At 34.7% G+C, this 26,580-nt stretch overlaps 1 protein-coding gene across 2 annotated transcripts in view; it reads right to left on the bottom strand.

Moving 5' to 3' along the window:
* The window catches only part of LOC129231845 (proton-coupled zinc antiporter SLC30A9, mitochondrial-like), a 127,288-nt gene that overhangs the window by 59,639 nt on the left and 41,069 nt on the right, over nucleotides 1-26,580 (bottom strand). For both annotated transcript variants that reach the window (XM_054866227.1, XM_054866228.1), the window contains 3 exons: nucleotides 18,270-18,362; nucleotides 8,011-8,093; nucleotides 497-564 (listed from right to left, as the gene is read on the bottom strand). In XM_054866227.1, coding sequence (XP_054722202.1) covers nucleotides 497-564; nucleotides 8,011-8,093; nucleotides 18,270-18,362 — 244 coding nt within the window. The remainder of the gene's footprint in view (nucleotides 1-496; nucleotides 565-8,010; nucleotides 8,094-18,269; nucleotides 18,363-26,580) is intronic.

Genomic DNA, 26,580 nt, shown 5'->3' with positions numbered 1-26,580 from the left:
TCCACTGAAATTCAGAGTTCCTCGATTGTAAGAGTAGAGGATCAATAAATCCCTCCTTGTTATTTACATTTCACACTAATCATTACTCTATTCTGGATTGCATGTACTGAAAAATTTTTTTAAATCTGGGGTTAAAAACCTGCAACAATGAATTATAAAAAAAACAATCACATATTTAATTTACAATTTAAACTTTCTCAAATTTTATTTATTCATTTAATTTTTTTAAACGAAGAGCACACATGAATTGCACTTTGAACACAGAATATTATGATTTGTTTCAGCACCATAATTTTTAACAGGGTAACAAAAAAAAAAAAAAAAAAAAAAAACACTTGGAAATTATCTAAAAGCAAAAAAGTTCCTAAAGTATGTATAAATAGAGTCAACTATAAAAGTATGCACACGTATAAAAGTAAGTTCATAAGAAAAACTTAATCCTTACTCTCACACTTTTCAGAACTAATAAAAAATCAGAAAAAATCAGAATTTTTACCTTTCGTTCTTCTTCATGCATGGTTGACCTTGTGTATTCCTTTAAAATTCTTTTCACATTAAAAAGGGCTGTAAACATTTTCCAAAATATACTTAGAAATGTATATCAAAACATTCTAGCAAATTAGTACATAGAAAAACAATACATATGGATGATTAAAAAATATTAGTTAAGATATTTTCGTGGCAAGGAAAAGTCACCAGGGGTCAGCTACCTAGGGAGGGTCATGGAGTAGATAGCATCATTGAAACTTTTAAGGAGGTTTTCAGAGAAATTTGGGAGATCATTTTTGGAGAGTTCTTGCTCTTGGAAGGGGCTCTGTAGTATTTAATGGGGTGCATGATTGCTCTTATGAAGGGTACCCCTGGCTTAACTCACAAAAAAATAAGATATGAAACTAAATATATTTCATTGTATATTATGTAATACAGTGAAACCTTTCTGAGCAGTCACCCCTCCGTTCCGTACATTTTCGGCCATTCAGAGGGGAGGCTGCTTTAAAGGGTTTTTGTTACAGTAGCAATATAATTTCTATAATACATAATATAAGCAAGTCTAACACATAAAATGAAGTTTAAGATTTTCTAAAGAGGAAATAGTACTACATTCTATTTATTGTTTACATACACTCCTGTTTGTGAAAATTGCAACACCACGAAGGACTTATGCAAGTGAGCTGAAAATTGCAGGAATTGTAAAGTAGGGCATCATATGCAAATGATTAGAATTGCAGACTGCTAGCGCATGCAATTGCTGAGCAGCGCCCTCTGAACGGCGGATCGAACCGAGTATAAATAGACAGCTTTAGCGAGGCATGTATGATTATCAGTGGTTATATGCTAGTGTAAACATTAACTGAATCTTTACTATGCCTCTTCGACGAAAGAAAGCGAAATTTAAGCAAATTTCGGAGTTTGAACGGGGCAGAATCGTCAGCCTTTGTGAAGCTGGATTGTCTTATTGTGCAGTAGCTGCTTGTGTGCAGCGTAACAGCAGCACAATCCTGCGTTTAGAAGCAGTGGGCGGACAGCTCGGAAATCCAGGAATGGACCCCGAAATGTGATGTCAGCTTACGATGGCAGACACCGGGTGCGTATGGCACGGACAGTTCGCAGAGTTTCTTCTAGACAATTGGCAGCACAGTGGTCAACAGCTACAGGTGTTTCATTGTGGGCTTCATCAATTCGGAGAAGTCTGCTGCAGCATGGGCTGTGCGCAAGGATTCCTTTATACAGGATTCCTTACATGCAAAACCATCGCCGCTTGCGGCTACAATGGACCAACAGCATAGGAGCTGGCTTGCTGATTGGCAACAGGTCGTCTTTTCTGATGAATCCTGCTTCAATTTGTGGCATAATGATGGCTGAATTCGTCTCAAGCGCTATGCCCGTGAACAGCACATTCCGGAGTGCATTATCGAACGCCACAGTGGACGAACACCCGGAGTTACGGTTTGGGGTGCGATAGCATATTATGGATGATAACAATTGCTATGAATTGTGGGCAATTTGAACAGTACCCGATACATAAATTAAGTTTTACAGCCCCACTGCAAGGATTGCCAGAGGCTGTATTCCAGCAGGATAATCCTGTCCACATGTGGCCAGGACTGTCAAATACTACCTTGATTCAAAGGCAGGTACACCTTCTTCCTTGGCCTGCATATTCCCCGGATATGTCACCGATTGAACATGTGTGAGATTTCGTTGGGCGGCGTCTCGCTCGTGATCCTCGTCCTGTTGTTTCGACAGACAAACTTTGGTTGCACATACAAACAATATGGAATACTCTTCCGCAGGCAGATATTCAAACTTTGTTTCACTCCATGCTAAGTTGTGTAGCAATTCTTATTGCAGCGCGTGGTGGCCAGACAAAATACTGATTTCTATCTCTTTTTATTTTTTGTTTGGTTTGAAAATGTAAATCATTATTTGTACCATTACCACTCAACTGTGTATTAAATTTCTTTCAACTATGATGCTTCCTTCATGGTGTTGCAATTTTCACGAATTTAATTGAAAACACTAATTTTCTACAGACTCGTTAACCAGAAGACATTTTTCCCAGTCGGTGCTGTAAATATCAAGGCACTCCATTGCTGTTTCGTGCTTGAGAAGAATTCGAAATTGTCCTCTACTTGCCAGTTATGCATGCTCGTATTGCTCAGAACTTCAATACGTTGTTCGAGATCCATAAAAATATTCATCAACAGTGCTGTTTGCCACCTACGTCAATCACGCAGACACACACTGACCAACTAATAAAATAAACGTGAGTGACGATTCTACTCCAAAATTATTGGAATTAGTTAACAGCCAATAACACTTCTCCTCCTTAAACCGATAGGATGCATATTAGAAACAAGAAGTGAATAAATTTTCCTGAAAAATGGGATGGGCACACTCACTCGGCAGCCGTTAAGAAGAGTTGGGTGGCAGTTGCTAGGGGTATTTTTAACATTAAGTCATTGGGCCAAAAAATTCGTGCCGCAAAAAATTGGCCGTTAAGAGGGGAGGCCGCTCAAAGAGGTTTCACTGTCTATCATATTTTCCAGTATATTATACGAGGAGGATCAGTTTAAAAAGTGTAAAATTAATGAGATGTAGACTATATGCTGCCGCAGATTATCTGTGCTTTTTCTTTTCTCCACAACAACACTGTCGAAACTATGGGTGCCTTTGACTAACTATTTGGCTCCCTGGGGTAAAAACAGGGGGCCTCAGGGTGCAATAGAGGCTAGGAAATGTGATCAAGGTGAATGACGCTAATAAATGTGAAAACGGACCTCCTAAATGCATGGGTGAAACGCTGGCGCATGCGCTCTCCGCTCTGACATCATTCAACCACAATCAATGGCGGACACAAGAATAGTTACACACATGCACTTTCCCATTGAATGAAGTACGAAATTGGATTAAAACTCATAAGTTTCTGCGATTTACTCTACAAAGTTTCGCGTAAGTACAGGCATTTGAGCATAATGTAGCTTTTAAGGCTTTTGAACATATTTAAAAGTGTTTCAAAGGTATGTTGATTCTTCAGTTAGCCGTTATGTACATTTGCTATTTCTATCATGCATAAATTTTACCTAAAAATAGCTATCAGCACCGGATAAGTAACATTTAATAATCAAAACGCTTAAATTAAATGATATTTGTGTACTGCCCAAAAGCGTAGTGGCAACAGTTGGAAATGACGCAATGGATACAAGGCAGTACGAAAGAGCTAAAGTTTCCTTTTTTACGCATATCATCTCGCCTTGCATGCGTGGCTGAAACAGCCTCTCGAGTTTCGTTAAAATGGTGAATGTGGGGATGGCCCTTTGCAAGGTTAAGTGCAGATAAATGTTCCTCGCTAAGATGTGAAGTCTCGGCATCACATAAGTGAACCAAGAATCTATCAGAGTCTCCTGCCAGACTAAATTCATCGCTGTGTCGGAAGTGGAGGCCCCATGGACCAGACCTGGGAGCTAATAAACGCATCGGATGGATGGAAATTACAAGTCTTGTGGCCCGTGAAAATGAATAGCAGGAATTGGAGTTCGGAGCTATCGGCAGCGGGCGAATCCTCAAATCATTCAGCCTACGCTAGATCTTTGAAGCAAGGTCGAATTGGTGCCTTTTGTACAGCGTGTGAGATTTTTAGTGTTTGATGCCTCGTCGTAGAATTCAACCCCTGTGAAGTAATGTTTTAATGTATTACATGAGAACTTTTTAATTTGTGCTAACTGTGGTATTATGTTGTTATAGGCTAATGTTATTTTAATGTGTGTAAAATGCAAATTTCATATTAGTTAATTTTAAGCAGAGAGTTATTTGGGCTTGGTGCTCTTGTAAATATGTATAGGCGGAAACTCTGGCCGTGTAATAACTAATGTAGTTTAACTTTTATTGGGGGTTAATTTTAGAGTTTGTATTTGGTCAAGGAGTAGTTTTAAATTCTTTTAAAAGCACTATTCTTGCAATTGTATTTGTGTTATAATGCTGCATCTTAACCATGCCACCTAGTAAGAATAAAGCTGTTTCTTTCTTTAAAGAATTGTAATTAATGTGATCTTGGGTATGTGTTTCGGTGTTTCGCGTACTGTACGTTTCACCAGTACATTTGAAAAGTTATTTCAACTATTAATTTTGAATATGTGGTTTTACTTGCTTGTATTGTCGACAATCTTGTGGATTTTTAACTAAGAGATTTATTTTTAGCAATGTCATGCACTCGGCAAGTGAACGGAAACTCTAATTACGATGATGCAAATAACAAAAACATAAAAGCACAAAAAAAAAAGGAAAGCGGATTGAGAAAAAGAAATTTCTTTTCAGTCTGGACTTTTTTTTATTTATCATCTCGTGTTTAAGTTAACTAGCTTTCCTCGGCGTTATTGCTTAAAGCGAATGACTGAGCTTTTTTTGTCGTTCTAGTAATAGTAAGAATGAATAACTCGTTAGAAATTGTTTTGGCTTTTTAATTTATTGAAAGACTTATGCTCTTTTATATTCTATACGGATATTTAAATGTCGAATCATATATACATACATACTAATTTGGTGCTCTTGATTAAAATTTCAAACGTGATGAAAAGATTTTATTTTCCCATGATTGCAATATAATTCAATATTTATTGTTCGTGTAAATGATTTACATATAGTACCTACGCTCTTCATTCTCGGTACAATCGTGCTGCAGTAAATGTCAATAACATATTAAAATTACTGAGCAATCCAAGTGGATGTATGAAAATTAGTGCACAGCAGACAAATTTAAGTTATGAACACTTCTAAACTATGTTCGAAAGTTGAAATGTGATCAAATGCCTTAAAGTACAAGTTTTAATCATTTTCAGAACTATTGAATGTGGAAAATGTACCAAGACTTAGTTTTTTATAACTCAAAATAATAAAGAGTAATGTATACAATGGTTTACGGAAATGCACACAAAAAAGAAGGGGACAGTGGGGCTCAGCAACAGGAAACAGAGGGTGCCAATGTACTGCCATAGGGTTCCGCTTTTCACCGCAGTGCACGCTGGGTGAAGGGTGCCAGTTTTTCGCCCGTGTTAAGGGTGTAATTTTGGCACCGTAAAGAGTGCCGCTGGTGAACAAGCTTTTCACCCTTGAAAAGTGCCAAATGCAACCTGTAGTTTTAACAGTGAAAGCATCAAACCTCAATTTACAGCAGGATTTGCCATTAGAGACTCCTTGGATGTAGGATTGTATATTTTATACAGCTTGAATTTTCCTCTTACGTGATTCAGGCTGTGCAAAATAAACACGCATACAGTCAAGGAAGAAGCCTCCATATGCACAAGATTAATCGTCTCGCTCTTTGTCTTGACTCTGTAAGTAATTAGCGTACTCTAATCATGATTTCAATAAGAAACCATTATTTTTTGGATTATTTTTCACATCACTTTTAAAATTAATTTTTACCATACCTCAAGGACAGATACAAGGGAGGGGCGATGGAGGCAATCGCCCCTCCCTTGAGAAATCCTGCACCTGCAATTTTTTCCGAATTGAAGTCCTAAAACAAAAGTGTAGGGCATCTTTGATGATGTTAAGAAAAAGAATGCGGTTCGAGTCTCCCTTGCGGAGACTTTTTGAAATTGAAGTTTCAAAAAAGGAAATTTTAGTCAATCTTTTGAGACGTTAGGATGAGTGGTTTGAAAGCCTTTCCTGGAGCATTTTTAAAAATTTAAGTCTGAAAGACGCGATTGTAGACATCTCAGATAGTGTTAGGGGAAAGAATGGTTTGAGTGACTTTCCTCCAGTAATTTTTCGAAACTGATGTTTCAAAAAGCACAATTTTAGGGGACCTTCCATGACATTAGGTAGAGAGGATTGTGAAAAATTTTTCTGAATTATCATGAAATTGAATTTCTATAACACAATTTAGGAAAACTCTTTCATAGGAAAGGAAAAGAACAGGTTTGGGGACTGCCTTAGCTAAATTTCTAGATTTTAGTTTTTTTTTTTTTTTTTAATAAAAATGATGTGGCAGCCCAAATGAAGTGATGTTGGCAGGTGTAAATCAGATAAATAGTAAGAGGTAAAGAAAAAACACTATCACCCCTAATACAAAAATTTCTGGATCCGTCCCTTGCTACACCTTGAAAATAATTACTGATTCTCATTTTTAATTTAGTTGCAAAAAATGTATGTTAAATCAAAACTAAGTTTTTTTTTTAACAGGGATTATACAAAAAAAAATCTCACACCCATTTTAGGATCTGTGGATTATAGGCCACAATGTATAATATGCAAGAAAATAGGGTATTAGGAATTACAGGAATGAGATTGCCAAAAAGCAAAAAAAGAGGGAACTCCTAAACCAAAAACTGGAGAAATTAAAAACAAAATGTGCCTATAAAACAAATAAAAACTTCAGTTTCAAATCTGCTAGACATTTATTTTTATAGGAGGTGAAATTCACTCAAAAAAAATTTATATATATATATATATATATATATACACACACATATGTATTTGTGTATATATATATATATATATATATATATATATATATATATATACACACACATATGTATTTGTGTATATATATATATATATATATATATATATATATATATATATATATATATAATGTTGTGTTGTTTCCCTGTTCTTGCAAAAAGCACGAACAGGGAAACAACACCAAAATGAAAAATATGAACCAGGGACTGATACTACTTTCTCAAGGGGAGGACCAGTCCCTAAGTTCACAAGGTCCTTTCTGTTTAGCAAGAGGGAAGGCTCCAATAACTTGCTACCCTCCCCTTCGAGGAAAGTTGAACATGAAAACATACCTGTATATTAAACAACGAAAGAGTTTTCGAGTGAATCTTCAAAAGGAATCAATAATCAGAATGTGAACTGAAGGAAAGAATAAACACTTTAATGTTTATTCTTACATTTTTCTTTCAGTGTGTTCGAATTTATATTTAGAATGTTCTTAAAATGTATCTCATGTTATATATATATATATATATATATATATATATATATATATATATATATATATTGCTTTGTGCAATCATCTATCTTTTATTTTTCTGCATAATTCTTCATAAAATATTAACCTAATTTGATCTAGGATGTTATAGCATGTACAAATATAAATGATTAGCAGATAAGAAAATTTTATCACTAGAAACATTTTTTTGGCATAGCTTAAGAGGAAAATAGGACTCCATTATTTTACCATGAAAATGAATTGAGGATTTGAACTAGGCTCGCTGCGGAAAAAAAAATTAAAAAAAAAAAAACCTAGGGGAAAAAAATTGGTAAATTTTTCCTTCATTTCTTGTATGATTTATTAAAATATCGTCGCCTTAGAGCAACAGTAAGATATCTAATCCCAGAAATAACACTAAGATATCTTACTGTTGCTCTGAGATGATGATATGTGCAGTAGTTTTGAAAATATAATTTTTTTCAATCGGGTTCTATTGTGCTCACCCTGTATTTATCTTCTATTTTGATACATAGAAAAAATGCATTGAGCTATTTTTAACCTACTATCTTTATGAAGCCGCTCTTCTTCTTGTCGTTTCTTCAATTCTCGTTGCAAGGCCTCTTGACTTCCCCAAACTTCAATTGATCTAATGAACAGAAAAACAAATAAGTAACATTTCAAGAAGTTACATATTTCAGTCAACATCCAATAATAGTTAACATTACTTAGATTAGTGTGGATCATCATTACATAAGCAACACAAAGTTATAATAGTATTACATTAACCACCTTTTTTTTTTTATTAGAAGTAGAGTGGTAAGTTTTTGATAACAAATTGTTTTATCCAGTTTTAACTATTTTGTGAAGAAATTCTTTTGGTAATGATTACCAAAACAAAAATTTTGCATTAAAAAAACCTGTTTGATACAAAATTCATGTGGAAACATGGATAAAACATAAAATTTACTACAGTAAAATCCTGATTATCCACAAAATAGGGTGGCATGGAGGGATAAACAAACGTGGATAGATGAATTTTGTGAATAATCCCCAAAACAGGTGAAATATAATACTTGCGACTTTGTAGTTGCTTTGAAAAAATAATCATGACACAGTATTACCAAAATATCAGAACAAAAATCAGGACACTTTTAATATTTTTTAATGCATGTAGTGTACATATGGATCATTCTACAGAAACTAACTTTTTAACATAAATATTTTTTCAATTTCAAAACCCGTTTTTTGTTTTTTTTTCATTCTTACATGAAAGTGTTACTTACTAGAAGTAACCATAAACAATGGTCCAGCTAAGTTCCAATTATTTTACTCATAAATAAAAAAAATTAAAAAATGTCTTGTTCACAGAAATTTAAAAAAAAAAGAAAAAACTTTTAATGTTTAAAAACCAAGGCCAATTTAATATCAAAGTACTAATTTTGTTAATTGTGCACACAATGAGCTATTTTAATGATTAGTGAAGGTCTAATATTAAACTCTCTTAATTAAAGTTCAGCTTAATTAGTAGTTATCCTTTTTGTTCAAATGTGCGTTAAAAAGTAGTAGGGGAATGTGGGGCAAAGTGAAATACAAATACAATACAAATACAAATGTGACGACCAGCAACAGGCTCTGGGCCCAGCTAGGCTGGTCCTAGTCAATTAATTAGTCCCCAATGAAGATCAATGGCCCTCTTAAAGCTGTCCACCCCCTTGCTCATTACCGCCTCTTCCGGTAAGCTATTCCAAGTGCCCACGACCCTGCTAAAGTAGTAGTTTTTCCTGATTTCCAAGTTAGCCTGAGATTTAAATAGCTTAAAACAATGACCCCTTGTCCTGCTTTCCCCACAAAAATTTAATCCATTTACATCTTTCATTTTGATAAATTTAAATAACTGAATGATGTCCCCTCTGACTCTCCTTTGCTCCAGGCTATATATGTTAAGTCTATTAAGTCTGGTATCATAATCTAAATCTGAGAGTCCCCTAACTAATTTAGTTACCCTTCTTTGAACCCTTTCCAATACAAAAATATCTTTCTTCAGATAAGGCGACCAAAACTGAACAGCATACACCAAATGAGGTCTTACTAAACTCCTATATAAAGCCAGAAGAACTTTCTTAGATTTGTTTGAAATAGATCTATTGATAAACCCAAGCATTTTGTTGGCTTTGTTACTAGCAATACTGCACTGTTGACTAAACTTGAAGTCCTGATTTATAAAGATACCCAGATCCATAACATTTTCTGCCTGATTTTTGACTGAACCCTGTAAACGATATCTCATACGCTTATTTCCACGACCTAAGTGCAGCACTTGATATTTCCCTACATTAACTGCCATACCCCATTTATCTGCCCACTTAGTAATATGATCTAAATCCTCTTGCAGATGTATTACTTGCTCTTCATTTTCGACAATCCCCATAACTTTTACATCGTCAGCAAAACAATTCATGCTTCCAGAAATATTTTCATTGATGTCATTCATAAATATAATAAACAAAAGAGGTCCTAAAACTGATCCCTGAGGAACCCCACTTAAAACATCACTCCAATTAGAATTATTTCCTCTCACAACTACTCTTTGCTTCCTACCAGTAAGCCAATTTCTAACCCAAAGTAAAGTTTTTCCTCCTATTCCTATGTCAGCTAACTTGCTGAGAAGAGCAACATGTGGTACCCTGTCAAAAGCTTTTTGAAAATCAATATAAACAACATCCACACATTTTTTGTTATCTAAAGCTGAGGCAACCTTGTCGTAGAAATGCAATAAATTAGTAGTACAGGATTTACCTTTCCTGAAACCATACTGCAAACTAGTCAACAGACTATTAGTCTCTAAGAACTTCATGATCTTAATTTTGATCAAAGTTTCGAAAATCTTACAAATCACCTAAGTCAAACTTACAGGTCTATAATTCCCAGCAATACCTTTAGACCCCTTCTTGAAGAGTGGCGTTAAGTTAGCCAGCTTCCAGTCCTCTGGCACCGTCCCCGAGTTATAAGAAGCATTGAAAATATTCAAAATAACATCCACTAATTCCTCTGCACATTCAACTAAAATTTTTGTATAAATATTATCTGGTCCCGGAGCTTTAGTTGCTTTAATCTTTTTCAAATGAAATAAAAACCTCCTCCCTGGAAAATACAAAATCCTCAAGCTGTATAATAGCTTGTGTCTTGTTAGTGTCAACTGTTGAGATACAGTTATCGTTAAACACACTGGAAAAAAATTTATTTAGAACATTTGCAATATCCCTATCGTTTTGGATTAAATTTCCATACTCATCAACCAAAGGCCCAATTTGACTGTTTAGAGCTTTCCCAGAATTAGTGCAAGCAAAAAACCTCTTAGGGTTCCCATCAATGTCATCTGCCAGCCTTTACTCCAATTCCCTTTTCTGAATCCGTACCAAATACGTAAAATTTCGCCTTGCCTTACCATACTGGAGCCTCTCCGCACTCTGACCAGTTTCTTTAAACTGACGAAAAGTAGCTTGCTTATAATTAAGAGCTTCTTTAGTCTCCCTGGAGAACCACATGGGCCAAATTTTGGTACTAACACCTTTTCTCCTAAATAGAACATAGTCCCCAACCGTTTTAGCAAGTTCATTCTTAAATTCCGTCCACTGCTGATCTACGTCACTATTTTCCAATCCCGGGCGAAAAAACCTCTTTCAAGCTCTGCCTAAGTGCAAAAAAATCAGTGTTTCTGAAATTGGGCACAAACCTAAAATTATCATCTTTGCACACTTCAAATTTAACCTGGAACCTAATTGCTTTGTTATGATCACTATCTTCAATATGCTCTGCTACACACAACCCCTGAACAAAACTACCTATGTCACAAAAAACTAGATCCAAAATCGCCTCCCCTTGAGTCCCCTGAGTTACAACTTGATCTAAGAAACAATCACCAATTACTTTTAAAAATTCCTCTTCTTTGCCATTACCAGGATAAAAATTATTCCAATCAATACCCGGAAAATTGAAATCCCCCATTATGATAACGGATCCCTTACTGGACATGTCACTAATAATACGGTACATCTGTTCATCTTGTCCCTGGTTTGAATTAGTTGGTCTATAAATGTTACCAAAGCGTAGCTTTTTGCCCTTACTGCTCATCAATTCCAGCCAAACCATATCAATATCAGTAGGCTTATCATTTACGACCAATTCATTGCAAATAAAATTGTCTCTAACATAAAATAAAACCCCACCACCTCTTTTACCTACTCCATCCTGTCTGAACAAATTATACCCAGCAACATGTAACAACTCTGCATCAGATTCGGTAGCCCATGTCTCTGTAATTCCAATAACATCCAACTTCTCATCCATAACTATGCTATTCAATTCATCCATCTTGTTCCTAATACTGCGAGCATTGGTATAGAAAACTTTAAGCATGCCTAAGTTGCTTCTATTTAACACCCTGAAATTTCCTAAATTACAATTGTTAACATTACTACTCTTGTTTGTCACTTTATTTCCATGTCAAGCAATACCCAAAAAAATTTCATTCTCTCGATACCTGATGCTTGAACCATGCCCTCCATTCCAACTTAGTTTTTTGACTCCGAACCCCCTAAAATTAATCCACTAACCATTTTGACCCCTGTAGAGCTCAGATGCAGGCCATCCCTAGCAATCCAATCCCGTTTACAATGACTCCATACATCAATGAACCTGATACTGCGCTTTTCGCAAATTGACTTCAGTAGCAAGTTCATACACCTCGCACGTTGATTTAGCCAGCTCCTATGCACTCCATACCTGGGAAGCAAACCAACCACTTGGACATTCGTCGAAAAGCTGGTTGCTTTATCCAATAAGATTACTGAGTTTTTTCAAAATGAACAAATCGGAATTCATTTTGGTTTGTCTTAAAAATTACAGTACATAAAGAAAGAACATTATATTTTATAATAAAACTTTTGTTGAGAAAGTATTTTTTATTTTTGACAGTAAATTTGAGTCTTCAAAAAAAAAAGTAGAAAATTTTCACTTTTTTTTTCCATGGGACAAAGTGAAAAATAAGTATCATATAATTTCTAATGAAATATTTTCTATTTGATTATAAAACATATTTTTGATCAAAAGAATCAGTAAATAAAGGGTTGAATGAATAACTGAAAGGATAATGAAACAAAAAAATGAATAATTTAATGAATAAAAGAATGAATGAATTAGAAAATAAGTGAATGAATGAATAAATAAGTCAATTACTAAATGAAGGAATGTAAGTGAACTAATTAATAAATGAAAATGGAAATGATTTAGATTAAATGACTGAGTAAGTACATGTAAACTATTTTACATTGCCCAATCCAATTTGCCCTGCATGTACTTGACTAATTGCACAATTTATTTAAAATACAAATACGCTCAATATTAACTAAATTTTTGCTGCATTGAGTATTAGGAGGTCTAAATTAATATTTTAAATGCTAATAACAAGAACTTTATCATTTTATAGTAACAAAAACAGTATTTCTGACTTACAACAAATTAATCAATATCATAATCAATCAATAGATCTATTTCAAATAAATCTAAAGAAGTTCTTCTGCACTTATATAGAAGTTTGGTAAGACCCCATTTGGAGTATGCTGTTCAGTTTTGGTCTCCTTATCTTAAGAAAGACATTAATGTATTGGAAAGGGTTCAAAGGCGGGCTACAAGGCTAATAAGTGGACTTTCCCACTTAGATTACGATTCCAGGCTTAGAAGGCTAAAAATGTACAGTCTTGAGCAAAGAAGAGACCGAGGGGACATGATTCAGCTGTTTAAATTTATTAAAACGAAAGATGTTACGGGGTTAAAGTTTAGCACTGAAAACAGGACAAGGGGTCATTGTTTTAAGCTATTTAAATCTCAGGCTAACATGGATATTAGGAAAAATTATTATTTTAGCAGGGTAGTGGAACCTTGGAACAGCTTACCGGAAGAGGTGGTAATGAGCAAAGGAGTAGACAGTTTTAAGAGGGCCATTGATCTTCACTGGTTATTGTAAATTGACTAGGACTAGTCTAGCTGGGCCCAGAGCCTGTTGCTGGTCGTCACTTTTGTATTTGTATTTGTATTTGTATTACAATATGAGTACCAATTTTTTAAAATTACCTGTATTACCAACTGCTTTAATCTTCAGTAGTACTTTTTCCTGACTGGAATAGACTACATATGGTACTATATAGTTAAAATAATACCAGATAGGTGGAGCTAAAAGCAGAGTATATGTTTCACCATTTCACTTTGCTCTATGTTGCCCCATGTTAGTAAATTTGAGAATATATTGACAATCTATAATTTTGGCAGAATGCCTAAGATTGATGTCTTTCTCCTCCATCATTTATTTTCACCTCAGAAATAATGACATTGATAAGATTGGTCACAGAGATGAGACTTACAGAGGCGAGGAATTTTGATTTGGACAACACTAAAATATAGGGATTGAGAAATAGATAGTGGCTCATTTTTCCAACCTAATGGATAGACCAAATGGATACATTTTTCAGGGAAATATATTTTTTTCTTTTTTGCTACTATCTGCGCATACAGGGCATATAAAAACATTCTCACTTCTTTTTTTACATTAATTTATGTCCCTGAAATTCAAGTTCACGGAAGTGAGAATTCACAATAACCACACTTAGTTTTAAAAACAAAATCTATCTTCTTGTTTTTCGGCAAAAATCTCACAACTTCTGCTGAAAATAAGCAAGGGTATATATTTCCCTTGTATCATGGGAAATAAAATGGGATGTCAATACTGCCACGTGTTAATGAGACATGGCATTTTGTTTTTGGGTAATAGAGGTGAGAATTTATTGTGTGACATGATTCTTTATCCTACAAAAACAAACTAAAACACAATATTTAAAAATTAAATATACGTAAGCAATTAATATTTGAGACACTTGTGAAAGGAATAATAAATAAGTATATTCTTTTAATTAAACAAGTTATTAAGCAGCATAAACAGTCACACCAGGTGTGTGACATGCCAAGGAGGTGATGAGAAGTCACATGTTGTGAACCAAAAATATATTAAAATAAAAATTGTTATTAAAAAGTTGTTGGTATGTTTAAACAGATATATTTTTGATAAAATTAAAAAGCTTTGTTAAATGAATTGTTCCTTAAAGTTTTTACATTAATAGGTGTGTGACAGAAAAGTTACACTTTTTGAAGAATAACCCATATATATCAATGAATATATAATACTGAACTCTATACTATCTGCATGTACCAATATAAGGGATGTGTATAGTTTTGTATTTCATTATTGCACGTTATAATCAAATTTACTGGTGCTTGCTGTTTTTTCCTGGGAACATTGGTATAAAAAAGACCCATAAAGTTCAATAACTAATAAATTTGATTTTTTTTTTTCCAATGGGGCTGTATACGAGATTCACCTCAAGAAGCGTCTGGGCCATAATCAGACCTAATGCGCTCTCCAACAATGCATCAGTCTTTCATGTGTCACCATTAGGCACTGATGCATGACAAAGCAGTTTTTTGACGCCCAGTTTTCACCAGATGGAGGCACCTGAGCTCTCTTTTGATGTGAAATTGCACTAGGAATTTAATTTAGGCGAGGGATATTCTAAGCTAAATGAATACCCAAGGGATCTTTTACATGCCGCATAATCATAAAACATAGGCGCTGATTATTTTCTGCATCTTGAAAATCCACTGACTAGCCACCTCAAGCTGGCCTGAACCCGGGTCCACAGGCTTAGATGGCCAGCGCCTAACCATCACACCACGGTCACTAAATTTGATATTGTTCAGATTCATACAAAGATCTTATTGATACAATTACTCTTAAGAATTTGGAATGCACAACTGTGACAACATTATGAATTTATTTTGTAGGAAAGTTTATCTTTCAAACATTCCTGCTGAAATTTACATGTATAAAGGTGTCATTTATAAAATTTTGACTTACATAATAAATACTACGGCAATATGATATTTATCAGATTTTAAAATGAAGTTACTATATAGAAAATGGTAGTAATATTTAGCATAAAAAAATGAAAAGTTTAACAATTCACTACTTAGTGACAATAGTGAATACAATGTTGATAAAGCACTAACTAGCAAATTAATTCAGATATTTGTTTTGGGGTTTCAAGGAACCCCTTATTCAGTGCATAAAGGCATCAGTTTATGGATATAAATTCAGCATGTCTATCTTCAGTAGCTAATTTGGGCTTTATCAACATTGTGTTTACTAGTGCAACAGTGTGGCAAAAAAGTTTATTCTTTTTTAATTTTATGCTTGTTCTTCTAGAGCGCAGTATTATCTTTAAAACTATTAACAGCCAGTAATTTAATAACAGATTAAACTAGAGATTTTAAAAAAATATTAAAATTAAAAAAAAATAAATAAGTTGATAATTTATTACAGTTAAGTGTTGAGAGTTTGAATGCAGCATAAATTAGAGCAGCTTTCAATTTTAAAAACTAAATTGAAAAGATTGAAATCTCTAACCTTTGCATGAATACCTTGCTTCAGCAAAGCATGTGTTCATCTTTGGAATCTCCCTCCCCCGTTTTTCAAAAGACGTTTTTATGAGTTCCTATTTTATACATTATCGAAATTAAATTCGAGATTTAGTTTTAAATGTTCCCGGGAATTTTTCTCGGTTACAACTCAAAAATGACTGGAAAGGTTAATGGAAAAGTAATTATGAGTGAAGCACATATTCAGTTTATTAAAGAGTTATTTCTCACGTAATTAGCAGGGGCATGCACAGAAATTTTGGGGCCCATCACAAAAAACTTTTATGGGCCCCCCCATATTGTTTAGCACTACCTCCCTATACATTAGAAATCCAACCACTCATTTTAGAAACCATGCCCCCCCCTTTCGTAGTTCATTTGTTATTTCATTCCACTAGCAGACGTTTTAAAAAATCACTTGGAAAATTAAAAGATGAGTCTCAATCACAAACTTGCATGAATAGTTTCAATTTCTGCTCTTGAAAACAAACTTGCACAATAGGAATTAATGGCAGCAATGGAGGGAGGTACTGCTGATAAAATGCAGCAAGTTATTTTATTAAGTAATTGACAATTGCAATCTAAACCCCAAGAATGCACTTCAGGAAAAATCGAAAATTAGTGCTTGCATGGAACCAATTCTGAGAGAATTAATGGTATTTCGCTGAAAGACAAAACATTTTTTATCAAACAATCAGGAATATTAGGACAAATATTGATACTGATTTAACAGCTTTTAAAAAATGAATAAAACTCACACATACATTTATACTTTAGTTAAATACGATAACAATTCATGTAAAAGCAAAAAATTTAATTCCATTAATTGCAAATGGATTACATCAGGGGTTTCCATATTTTTTAGATATGAAACACTCTTTGAAGAACAGGACTTTTCTTGAAACAATCTTATCTATCTCCATTTGTATATAGTTAACTCTCTGGAACTTGAAGCCTTATAACTCAAATATTCCTTTATTTTGAAGTTTTCATTCAATCCTTAAATAATTAAGTGTTTTTAATACAATATTGTCTTTATATCTCGAATGTACTCCCTTTAAATCAAGTTCATACCAGAGTTTCATTTCCATTTTATACATAAAAATGCAACCAAAATAAGAAAAAATAGTTTTTTTCTGCTTTGATATATTGTTTTGCTTATTAGTTTGTGTGAAAGGGAACATTACTTCAAGTTACATTAGAAGTAGCCAAATGGGCTCCTTTTTAACGTGGCTGACAATATACAATTTTATTGCTGGCTAACTTTGAGAGACTTAAAATTTTAACAAAAATTGAAAAAAGTAGAGTTTATTTTCTGGATGATTCAAATAATGTACTTTTAGGAAAAAAAAATTAAAGCAGTGCTAACAGAAATCAAAAGAGAAAAAATTGGACCAAGTATATACAAACCTAATGACGTTTTAAGATACAATAAAAAATATCAGCGGTTAAAAAATCCTTTTTGAAGTATCTTAGTAAAATTTAATATCAGTAAATATATTTTAACATAGCAATAATAATTAATTCAAACAAAGAGTTATAGTCTATTCACTATGCACTATTCCTGAAAAAGAAAATTTTAAAAAAATCTTCAGAATGCTGGGAAAGGAACTTCTGATAACCCTACCGATTAGTCGAAGGTTTTAGCCGGTCCTTTCTGACTTCAAGTTATCCAAAGTTGACTGTACACATATTGATATCATGGATACTACGTGACCACTCCCCCCCCCCTCTCTCTGGGGCATCCTAGGGTGCATAAGCACCCATTTTGAGAACTATTGGATCATACACATACACAGCAACTTGTGCAAACAGATTACCAAAAACTAGGGAGGAGGGATTTCCGAACAAAACTAGTCCAGCCACTGATTTACATATCTAAAGAGAATAGATCTAATAATCAGGTTTCTACAAGTTAGGTTTCAGTGATCTTGGATAGTTTGATGATTGTTGTAATTGGAAGGGATGGGTTGAAAGAAATTGGACTGTCTAAAAATAGATTTTACACTTGTTATGTGTTAAAATTAGAGCATTTTAACCTTCTATAGATACTTTCTCTTTTCTTGTTCTTTTATAACTTATATAATGCTAAGTTTTAGAAATATAGTTCAATATTTTACAAAATACAGCACTTATTTTATTAGTTTATTAATTTTAAGACTCTTTAAGACGGTAAATTTGTGGATAATGAATTCTTTTAACATCAATAAAGGGTGCACCAACTTCAGTACCACATAGCTCAGAAAGTTAACTTATGCAAAACAGAATTTGTAGATATTATTACTGTTTAGATTCTTACTTTTGTTCAACATCACGTCGCAGATATACATTAATAGGTGGGTTATCTTCAAAAGGGCTTCGTCTCTCGATCTTTCTCAACATTTCAAGGTCACTACACAGTAAAGAGTCATAAATGTTAATCATATGTTCAGCGTTGAGAGCAGAAAAACAACTGTATTTATCAACAAATAAAATAAATTAATTTAATGAACATATCATCAGTATAGACATGTTTTACAAGTCTTTTTCATTCCACATATACATAACTATTTCATACTGGCTGTAACATAAAAATGAATGAACTTCGATGTGCTAATTGAAACAAATTATCAAACAAAAGAGCTAAGTTATTACAGCAATACAGTAGAAGACTGTTATACCGTACACCTTGGGACTAGAGTTTTTGCGTTATATATCATTTCACAAGTTTTGAAACTAATATTCAGAACATATCTCCATATTTATACTTCATAATAAGTTTTAACTGCAATGAGTATTAAAAAGCACTAATTATACAATTTTTTATCTTGTCATTCACAAATAAATGTATTTCACAATAGAAAGAAAGTGAATTATCAAGGATTTTAAAAGCTTTGAATGAAGATAGGAAGATAAAAAACTTTTAAAATTTAACTAGCTCAACAATTTATATGTTTGCAATGCGGAACAGAGGGTTTTTTTAAACTGCAAAACTTATTGTTTACTTGCGGTTTATAGAGAATTGGGTTATATAGGTCAGTGTTATAAAGGTATTCAACTGTATTTTCTAATGTTGCTGAATTCACCTAATAAAGTCTATTTTAGGACGAAAACAATCTGCAGCTGTTTATGACTACAGAAAAAAGCTTTCTTTCATTTTCTTTTTTAGGGGGGGGGGGAGGAGAGAGGGACTGTCTATCTGCACAGAAAAAGCTAACACCACAGCTAGTATACTTTACATAGCTAGTAGAACTCTTTTTGGTAAGACTTTATTTGGAGTATGCTGTTCAGTCTTTGTCTTAAGAAAGATATTTTTTTATTGCAAACGGTTCACAGAAGAGCTAGTAAGAGGACTTTTAGATTTAGTTTATAGCACAGACTCAAAAAGCTTAATATGTATAGTCGTAGCAAAGCCAGAGAATCATGATTCAATAACTGAGTCACATCCTCTAACACTGTTTAAATTTATCGAAGAAAAGATGTCAATGGGTTAAACTTTTCATGAAAAGTAGGACAATGGGGTCATTGTTTTAAGCTATTCAAATCTCATGCTAACTTGGTTATTAGGAAAAATTACTACTTTAATAGAGTTGTGAGGAAAGCTCTTTTAGGCACATTATATACCGTATTTTCCTGTGTATTATCCGCTGAAAAAGAAATCTATTATTTTACAACTAGGTTCCTTGATCAAAATGACTCTTTTAGGTGAGCTTACACACCTTTAAAAAAAATGTTATTCATTGATTTGACCAAAGAATTAGTGGACGTATGGCGACAATACGTTCCCTTGAATTTTAAACCAGTGAGTAAATGTATTCTGCCACTCTAGGCCTCTGATTCCAGTATTACTTCTTTAGCAAAGAAAAATACTTTTACTAAAATATGCTGTGTGTTTTTTTGTGTTCTTTTTAATTAACTATATATATATATATATATATATTAGGGTGGTCCTTATTTTCGAAAGTTCATATTTTTTCAAAATTATTTGTAATTTTGTTCAGTTACACCAAAACATTAAAAATACAAAATTTCAGCTCAATCCGATAATATTAACACGTGCCGCATTGGCCTTGAAGTTTCATGCATCTGACTGTCTAACATGCTACGACGAGTCGGCGCCAAGTGCGTTCGAATTCGCTACAAGCGCGACTACAAGTCTCGACAAGTCAATTTTGTTTTTACATATTATTTGTTCAATGCTACATTCGTTTTAGTTTCGTACTTGAAGTGCATAAGAAAAGACGTGCTATATAAGTAATTGATAAAAGTGCTGAAATGTCCACTTTGCGGAACAATATTTATCTAGTTGGAGTGATGAAAAATCAAATCTGCGGTAGTAAATTACCATGTAAACGAGATGTTTTGAGTGTACTTTTTTATAACATGAGAGTGGTAAATTTAAATCTTAATGACAGCAGTGCTTTAGTTATTGATGAAGTGGTCGTTTTTTGGAAAAAAGCAAGAATCCCAGTTCAAAACCGTTCAAACTGTATTTCGAAATTAAAATCTTTGTACGATAATGTCAGAAATTTAGAAAAATCTAAAAATAGAGATACTGAACGGCAGAGAGAAAAAGAAAATGATTTTAAAGAAGCTTTAGACAACCTTTTCGATATTGCCACCTTAAATGCGTTAAATGAGATTAAAATCGCCGAAGATAGAGAATTTTTAATTAAGCAAAGGGAGAAAGGTAGAGTAGGTTGTATGTTGGGAGTAGATATCAAATTATTACGTAAGGAAAAGCGGAAAGAAGAACGCACAGCTGCAGAGTTGAAAAGAAAAGAAGATTTGTTGGAAAATTCTAGTTGTTCGATTGGACATTTTGAAATGGAAGATAAAGAACACGAAGATTCACAGAAAAAAGTGATAAATCAAGACAACAGTGAAGATGACATATATTTCATATCGGAATCTCAACAGGGTCCATCTTCAAACAAGAGAGGACGAAAGACGTTAATGACACCTCGCCTGGCCGCTGCCTTGGACAAATGTAAAGTGAGTGACAGGGATGCAATGCATATTATTTCTGCCGTCCTAGAAGCTCTTAATATAGATATCACCGAGTTTGTTCTCAATAGATCGTCTATCAAAAGAAATAGAGAGATTTTGCGGAAAATAAAATATTCATCAATAAAATCGGTAGGAAATGATGCAAATTTTATTGAAGTGCATTGGGATTCCAAATTATTGCCTGATATCACAAAAAATGAGAAAATTGATCGGCTTCCTGTGATCGCGGTTGGTTTAGATTTTGAACAATTATTAGGAGTACCTGGAATTGCATCATCAGGAGGATCGGAAGTTTGCTCTGCTGTGTTCCATATCACTGATGAATGGAATTTAACCGAAAAAATTCAAGCCTTTTGTTTTGATACTACAGCATCAAACACTGGACGTATAAAAGGAGCTGCAGTTCTGCTTCAACAAAGGTTAGGGCGAGATATTTTGTGGCTTCCATGCCGACACCATATATTTGAGGTCATTTTGGCTGGTGTATTCACGAGGACAAAAGCAATTGTAACATCCGGCCCTGAAATTGCTCAATTCAAAGCACTTAAAGAAAACTGGAAGAATATTGATAAAATGAAATTTTTAGATTATACCAGCGATGAAGCCGTTTATAATGCACTGAAAGATGTAGCGCCCGAAATTATTTATTTTGTGAAACAGAAACTTGCAGAAGAGCAACCACGTGATGACTACAAAGAGTTTTTGCAATTGACGCTCATTTTTTTGGGAGATAAAACAAATGTGAGTTTTAGGGCCCCCGGTGCATATCATTTAGCGAGATGGATGTCTAAAGCGATTTATTGTTTAAAACTTTTTTTATTTCGCGATCAAATGAAAATGAGAAAGGATAATTCCAAACTGAATGCAGAAATTTGCGTTTTCGTTGTATACTGTTATGTAGAGGCCTGGTTTTCAGCAACGAATACTACAGGAGCTCCCCTAAATGATATATATTTTTTGAGAAAATTGGTTAAATTTAAAAATATTAATGAAAACATTGCAACCATTGCAATAACAAAATTTTTAAACCATTTATGGTATCTAAGTGAAGAGTGTGCTGCCATGGCAATATTTGACGATAGAATTGAGAGAGTTGAAAAAATTAGAATGGCTCAAAAAATTATGGAATGTGCAAGTAAAAACATAGAAACTGTGAATGAAAAAGAAGAAGAAAATGAAGAGACAGAAGTCATTGAGAAAAAACTATCGTTGCAAATCCGAGATGTCCAAAATTTTGTTCAAAAAGATCTACCAACTGAATTATTGTCCGCCAATTCACTTCAGTTATTTAAACGATTCGGTATTTGTGTTGAATTTCTTCAGGACGATCCGCTGAATTGGGAAAACAGAGAGGATTATCGCACAGGAAAAAATATCATTTCAACCTTAAAATGTACAAATGATATTGCAGAAAGAGGAGTCAAGTTGATTGAGGATTACAATGAAAAAATGACGAAAAATGAACATCAAAAACAATTTTTGATACAGGTATGTATAAACAAATTTAATTTTTTGTTATTTTTTTCTTGAACACATTATATAGGCTAGGTTTAGAAAACACATTCAATATTATTTTTTTTTATTCAGGTTGTTCAGGAGTACCGGAGAGAGTTCCCAGTCGCCACAAAAGGAGGCTTACTTAAATCCAAAATATGTATCTGAAGTGGATGTATCATTTCAATAAATAAAAAATATAGTACTAGGATAAACTATATCTTTATTTTACGTTTTCATTTTAATTAGTATGTTTTTATACTAAAATTTAAAAAAAATGCGTAATTTTATGTTTACAGTCGAGCGTACATTGTCGTTCTTATAGGTAATAACTGCCTTACATTGAATCTCACAACTTCAGCGTCGATGCGGCACGTGTTAATATTAACCGATTGAGCTGAAATTTGTTACATTTTCATGTCTTATATAAAGGTACATTCTGGCAAATAATTTCTAAAAAATTCGAAAAAATTTTTTTTTCCTTATAAATAAGGACCACCCTAATATATATATATATATATATATATATATATATATATATATATATATATATATATATATATATATATATATATATATATATATATATATATATATATATATATATATATATGCAAAAAAGAAGTCAATTAAAAATAATAAATAAAATAGAAAAATTAATTTATCCCAGGGGGCACGAGCCCCCTGGGCCCCCCCTAAAATCTGCTACTGGCCACTTTTGCACTTTTGGCAACGATTTTTTTAAATAAAATTATGCACAGAGTGCATTTATCAATTGTCAAATTATGAACAAGCCGCTTTTTGTCAGTAGAAAGAAACTGGTCAGAGTGCATATAGGATATTGTAAAGCAAGACGAAATTTTAAGTATTTAGTATGGATTCGGAAAAGAGAACTGGAGCAAAGTCTAGCAGATATCATTAACAGGAATTCTAAGATGTTTTTAGCTCATGCTAATTCTGAGAAAGTTTCAAATAGCTAAATTGGGCTACTGGTCAATGAGCATGGGCAGTGAGGATGAAGTTGAGGATGAAGTGGCAAAATAAAAAATTTCGAGATAATCGCTACAAATGAAAGGTGAACTTTTCCTCTGTCTAGGGGCAAGAAATAGTACTAGTAGTCCTGGAAGGTGCTGTTATACAGCATGATTTAGAAAAACTTTTCAATGAAAGCCTACCTAACGCATTTTACTCAAACTTGAAAATGTCCACTTACATCCCTTTGCTTCTCACTGCCTCAAATGTTGGAAAAAACTTCTTTTCCGGTGTTTTTAACAATAACTGTATCTTTACAGTAGAATGTAGCAGGACACAAGCAATTATACAGCTTGAACATTTTGTGTTTTCTAGGCAGGAGGTTTATATTTCATTTGAAAAAAGTTAAAGCAACTACAACTCTGAGACATGATCTAAAAATTTTAGTTGAATGGGTAGAGGCATTAGTGGTTGTTATTTTAAATATTTTCAATGTTTCTTACAACTCAAGGACAGTACCAGAGGGTTGGAAGCTGGCTAACATAATATTGCTCTTCAAGAAAGGGTCTAAAGGTAATGCAGGGAACTATAGACCTGTAAGTCTGACATCAGTGATGTGAAAAAAAATATTTTGAAACTTTAATCAAAATCAAGATTATGAAGGTCTTAAGGACTAATAGTCTGATGACTAATTTTCAACCTGGTTTCAGGAAAAGTAAATCGTGTGCTACTAAATTATTGCATTTCTATGACAATGTTACTATGGCTTTAAATAACAAGTGTGAAGATGATGTTTATACTGATTTTCAAAAAGCTTTCAACTAGGTACCACATGTTGCTTTTCTCAACAAACTACCATAATTTTGGGTAGATAACACGTTGCTTATACAAGTTTTAAAGTTGAATTTTAACATCCACAACGTATCTGCCAGGGCGGCATATCTCAAGAAATTTTGTCCCCATCCTTTGTTCTTAGTATTTCTCATGTTAACTCTGCCATTGCCGGTCCCAAGCCCGGATGAGAAAAGAGGAGGGTGCCAAAAGCTCCATGGCATAACTGGTGCTGGTCAGTAGAGCCGAAAGGTTCTCGACCAACCAGGAAAGGCAACCCAAATCTAAGGTGTGGAACCGTGCCGATGGAAATACGGCTTACCACATGGCAACCGGGGTTATAGGTTGTTACAAACAGTCCCTCGTGGCTTGGCAAACCACGTTGAATTCAGCCTTCCGCCTGTAGAGAGGGTCAATTCGGGCGGTGACCGTTTACCTACCCTCCATTTACCTAAACACGGGCAAACGAAAAAATAAACAAAAACCTGGCGGTGAAAACCGCCCAAAACAAAATGTTGACTCATCCCGGGATATCCGGACGCAGCCAACCATCACAGAAACTCTCTGCTCCTGAAAAGGGGTCAGCAGACAATACTAATAAAACTGTTTTTCAGGAACCACCTGCAGAAGCAATGAACACCGAAGTACCTGGTCCATCCGGTACCTCCAAAAAATTGTCCAGCAGGCAACAAAGAAACCGGCAGCGAGCCATCAAGTTTCAACAGAGCCTGGAACATGGACAACAGGGCACCCCATCTACAAAGAGGGTCCTATCGGACGGTTCCACCCCTTCACCATCTAATGTAGCCCAGGTCAAGAGACCTAGAGTCTCCTATAGCCAGGCTACATCTGCCATTAAGTTGGCTATCACCAAGAAAGGTTACCCGGGAGATCAACTTTCCCCGGATGATGCCATTTGTATCCAAAGGGACATCGATGCAATCATTGATGATATCCCCCCCAACGACAATGTACCTCAATTTGCAGCTGTCAGTCTCTCAAATGGTGCGCTGGTTATCCAGTGCACCAATGACTTTGCTGCAGATTGGGTACATTTGCACTTCAATGGGCGCACTGCAGGTGACTCTGCCTTTAAGACAAGGGATATCTACACCCTGGAGCAAGATAAAGTCTTGAAACGACTTGCTTGTCTCAACCCCGGCCTCAACACGAGCAGCTGGAGGGCTAGAGATAAAACAGTTGTTAAAGACAACTATGTCAGGTGGATCTTCGAGGTGGACTCTTGTTCAGCCGAGTTCATTAAGAAGTCCAACCTGGAATTGTTTGTTGGGGGTTTTGGCAAGGGTCTGTGTAAGATCCTGCACGATCCCAACACACAAAATGCTCCTGGTGCAGAAACTGCCTCATCCAAGGACTCCGATGTTTCATTGGAGCCCAAGGATAATGTGGAGGTAGTTGAAACTCCTGCTGGGAGCAATGTTGAAGATCCTGCAAAGATGGAAGGGGTGGAAACTTCGGTGGATGGGACACCATCTGAATTCACTCCTACCGTAAGTATTGAGAGCAAAGATAATGGTTCTAACTCTCCTAAATCCACTACAAGTTCAATTACGAACTTTATGGAAAATCTTGACGTTTCGGATGCAGATTCCGATGTTACGTTAACGGATGAGACCTTCTTGCAGGATACTCATCCTAACAAAGAAGCTGCCTTAGCGGGTTCCCGCTCTCTGCGATGGAGGTGCCTGGCATCATAGTTGCGCAGCTTAACCTTCATCATTGCCAGTCTGCTACTGCTCTTCTCAGTAAAGACTTGGCTGAAGGAAGAATTGACATTGCCCTAGTACAGGAACCCTGGGTTAACCACGGGAAAATCCTCGGTCTGGGTAGCTGTGGTAATCTCTTCTATGATCTGACTTGTAGTAGACCGAGAGCCTGCGTAGTTGTTAACAAGCGCCTGAATGCTCTCTGCCTACCAAAGTTTCTTGACGGTGATAATGTCGTCATCCGAGTATTTAATGAAGATGGTGCTTCGCATGTTTCATGTCGGCTTATCTACCCTATGAGGATGTGATTCCTTTAGCGACTTCAGCCAGGAATTTTGTAAAATTCTGTGTGCATGCAAGGCTGAAGTTCATTATTGGCTGTGACGCTAACGCTCACCACATTGTGTGGGGAAGTAGTGATTGCAACAAGAGAGGTGAGGAACTTTTAGAGTACCTGCTAGGTAACAACCTAAATATCCTCAACAGAGGTGATAAACCTACTTTTATTACCCAAAACAGATGTGAAGTCATTGATCTAACGATATGTAATGATAGAGCACTGAACTGCGTAAGTGATTGGCAGGTGTCAGACCGGAT

This window comes from Uloborus diversus, chromosome 10 (assembly GCF_026930045.1).
Source record: "Uloborus diversus isolate 005 chromosome 10, Udiv.v.3.1, whole genome shotgun sequence".
Taxonomy (NCBI): domain Eukaryota; kingdom Metazoa; phylum Arthropoda; class Arachnida; order Araneae; family Uloboridae; genus Uloborus; species Uloborus diversus.
This window is presented reverse-complemented; position numbering and strand designations above follow the sequence as displayed.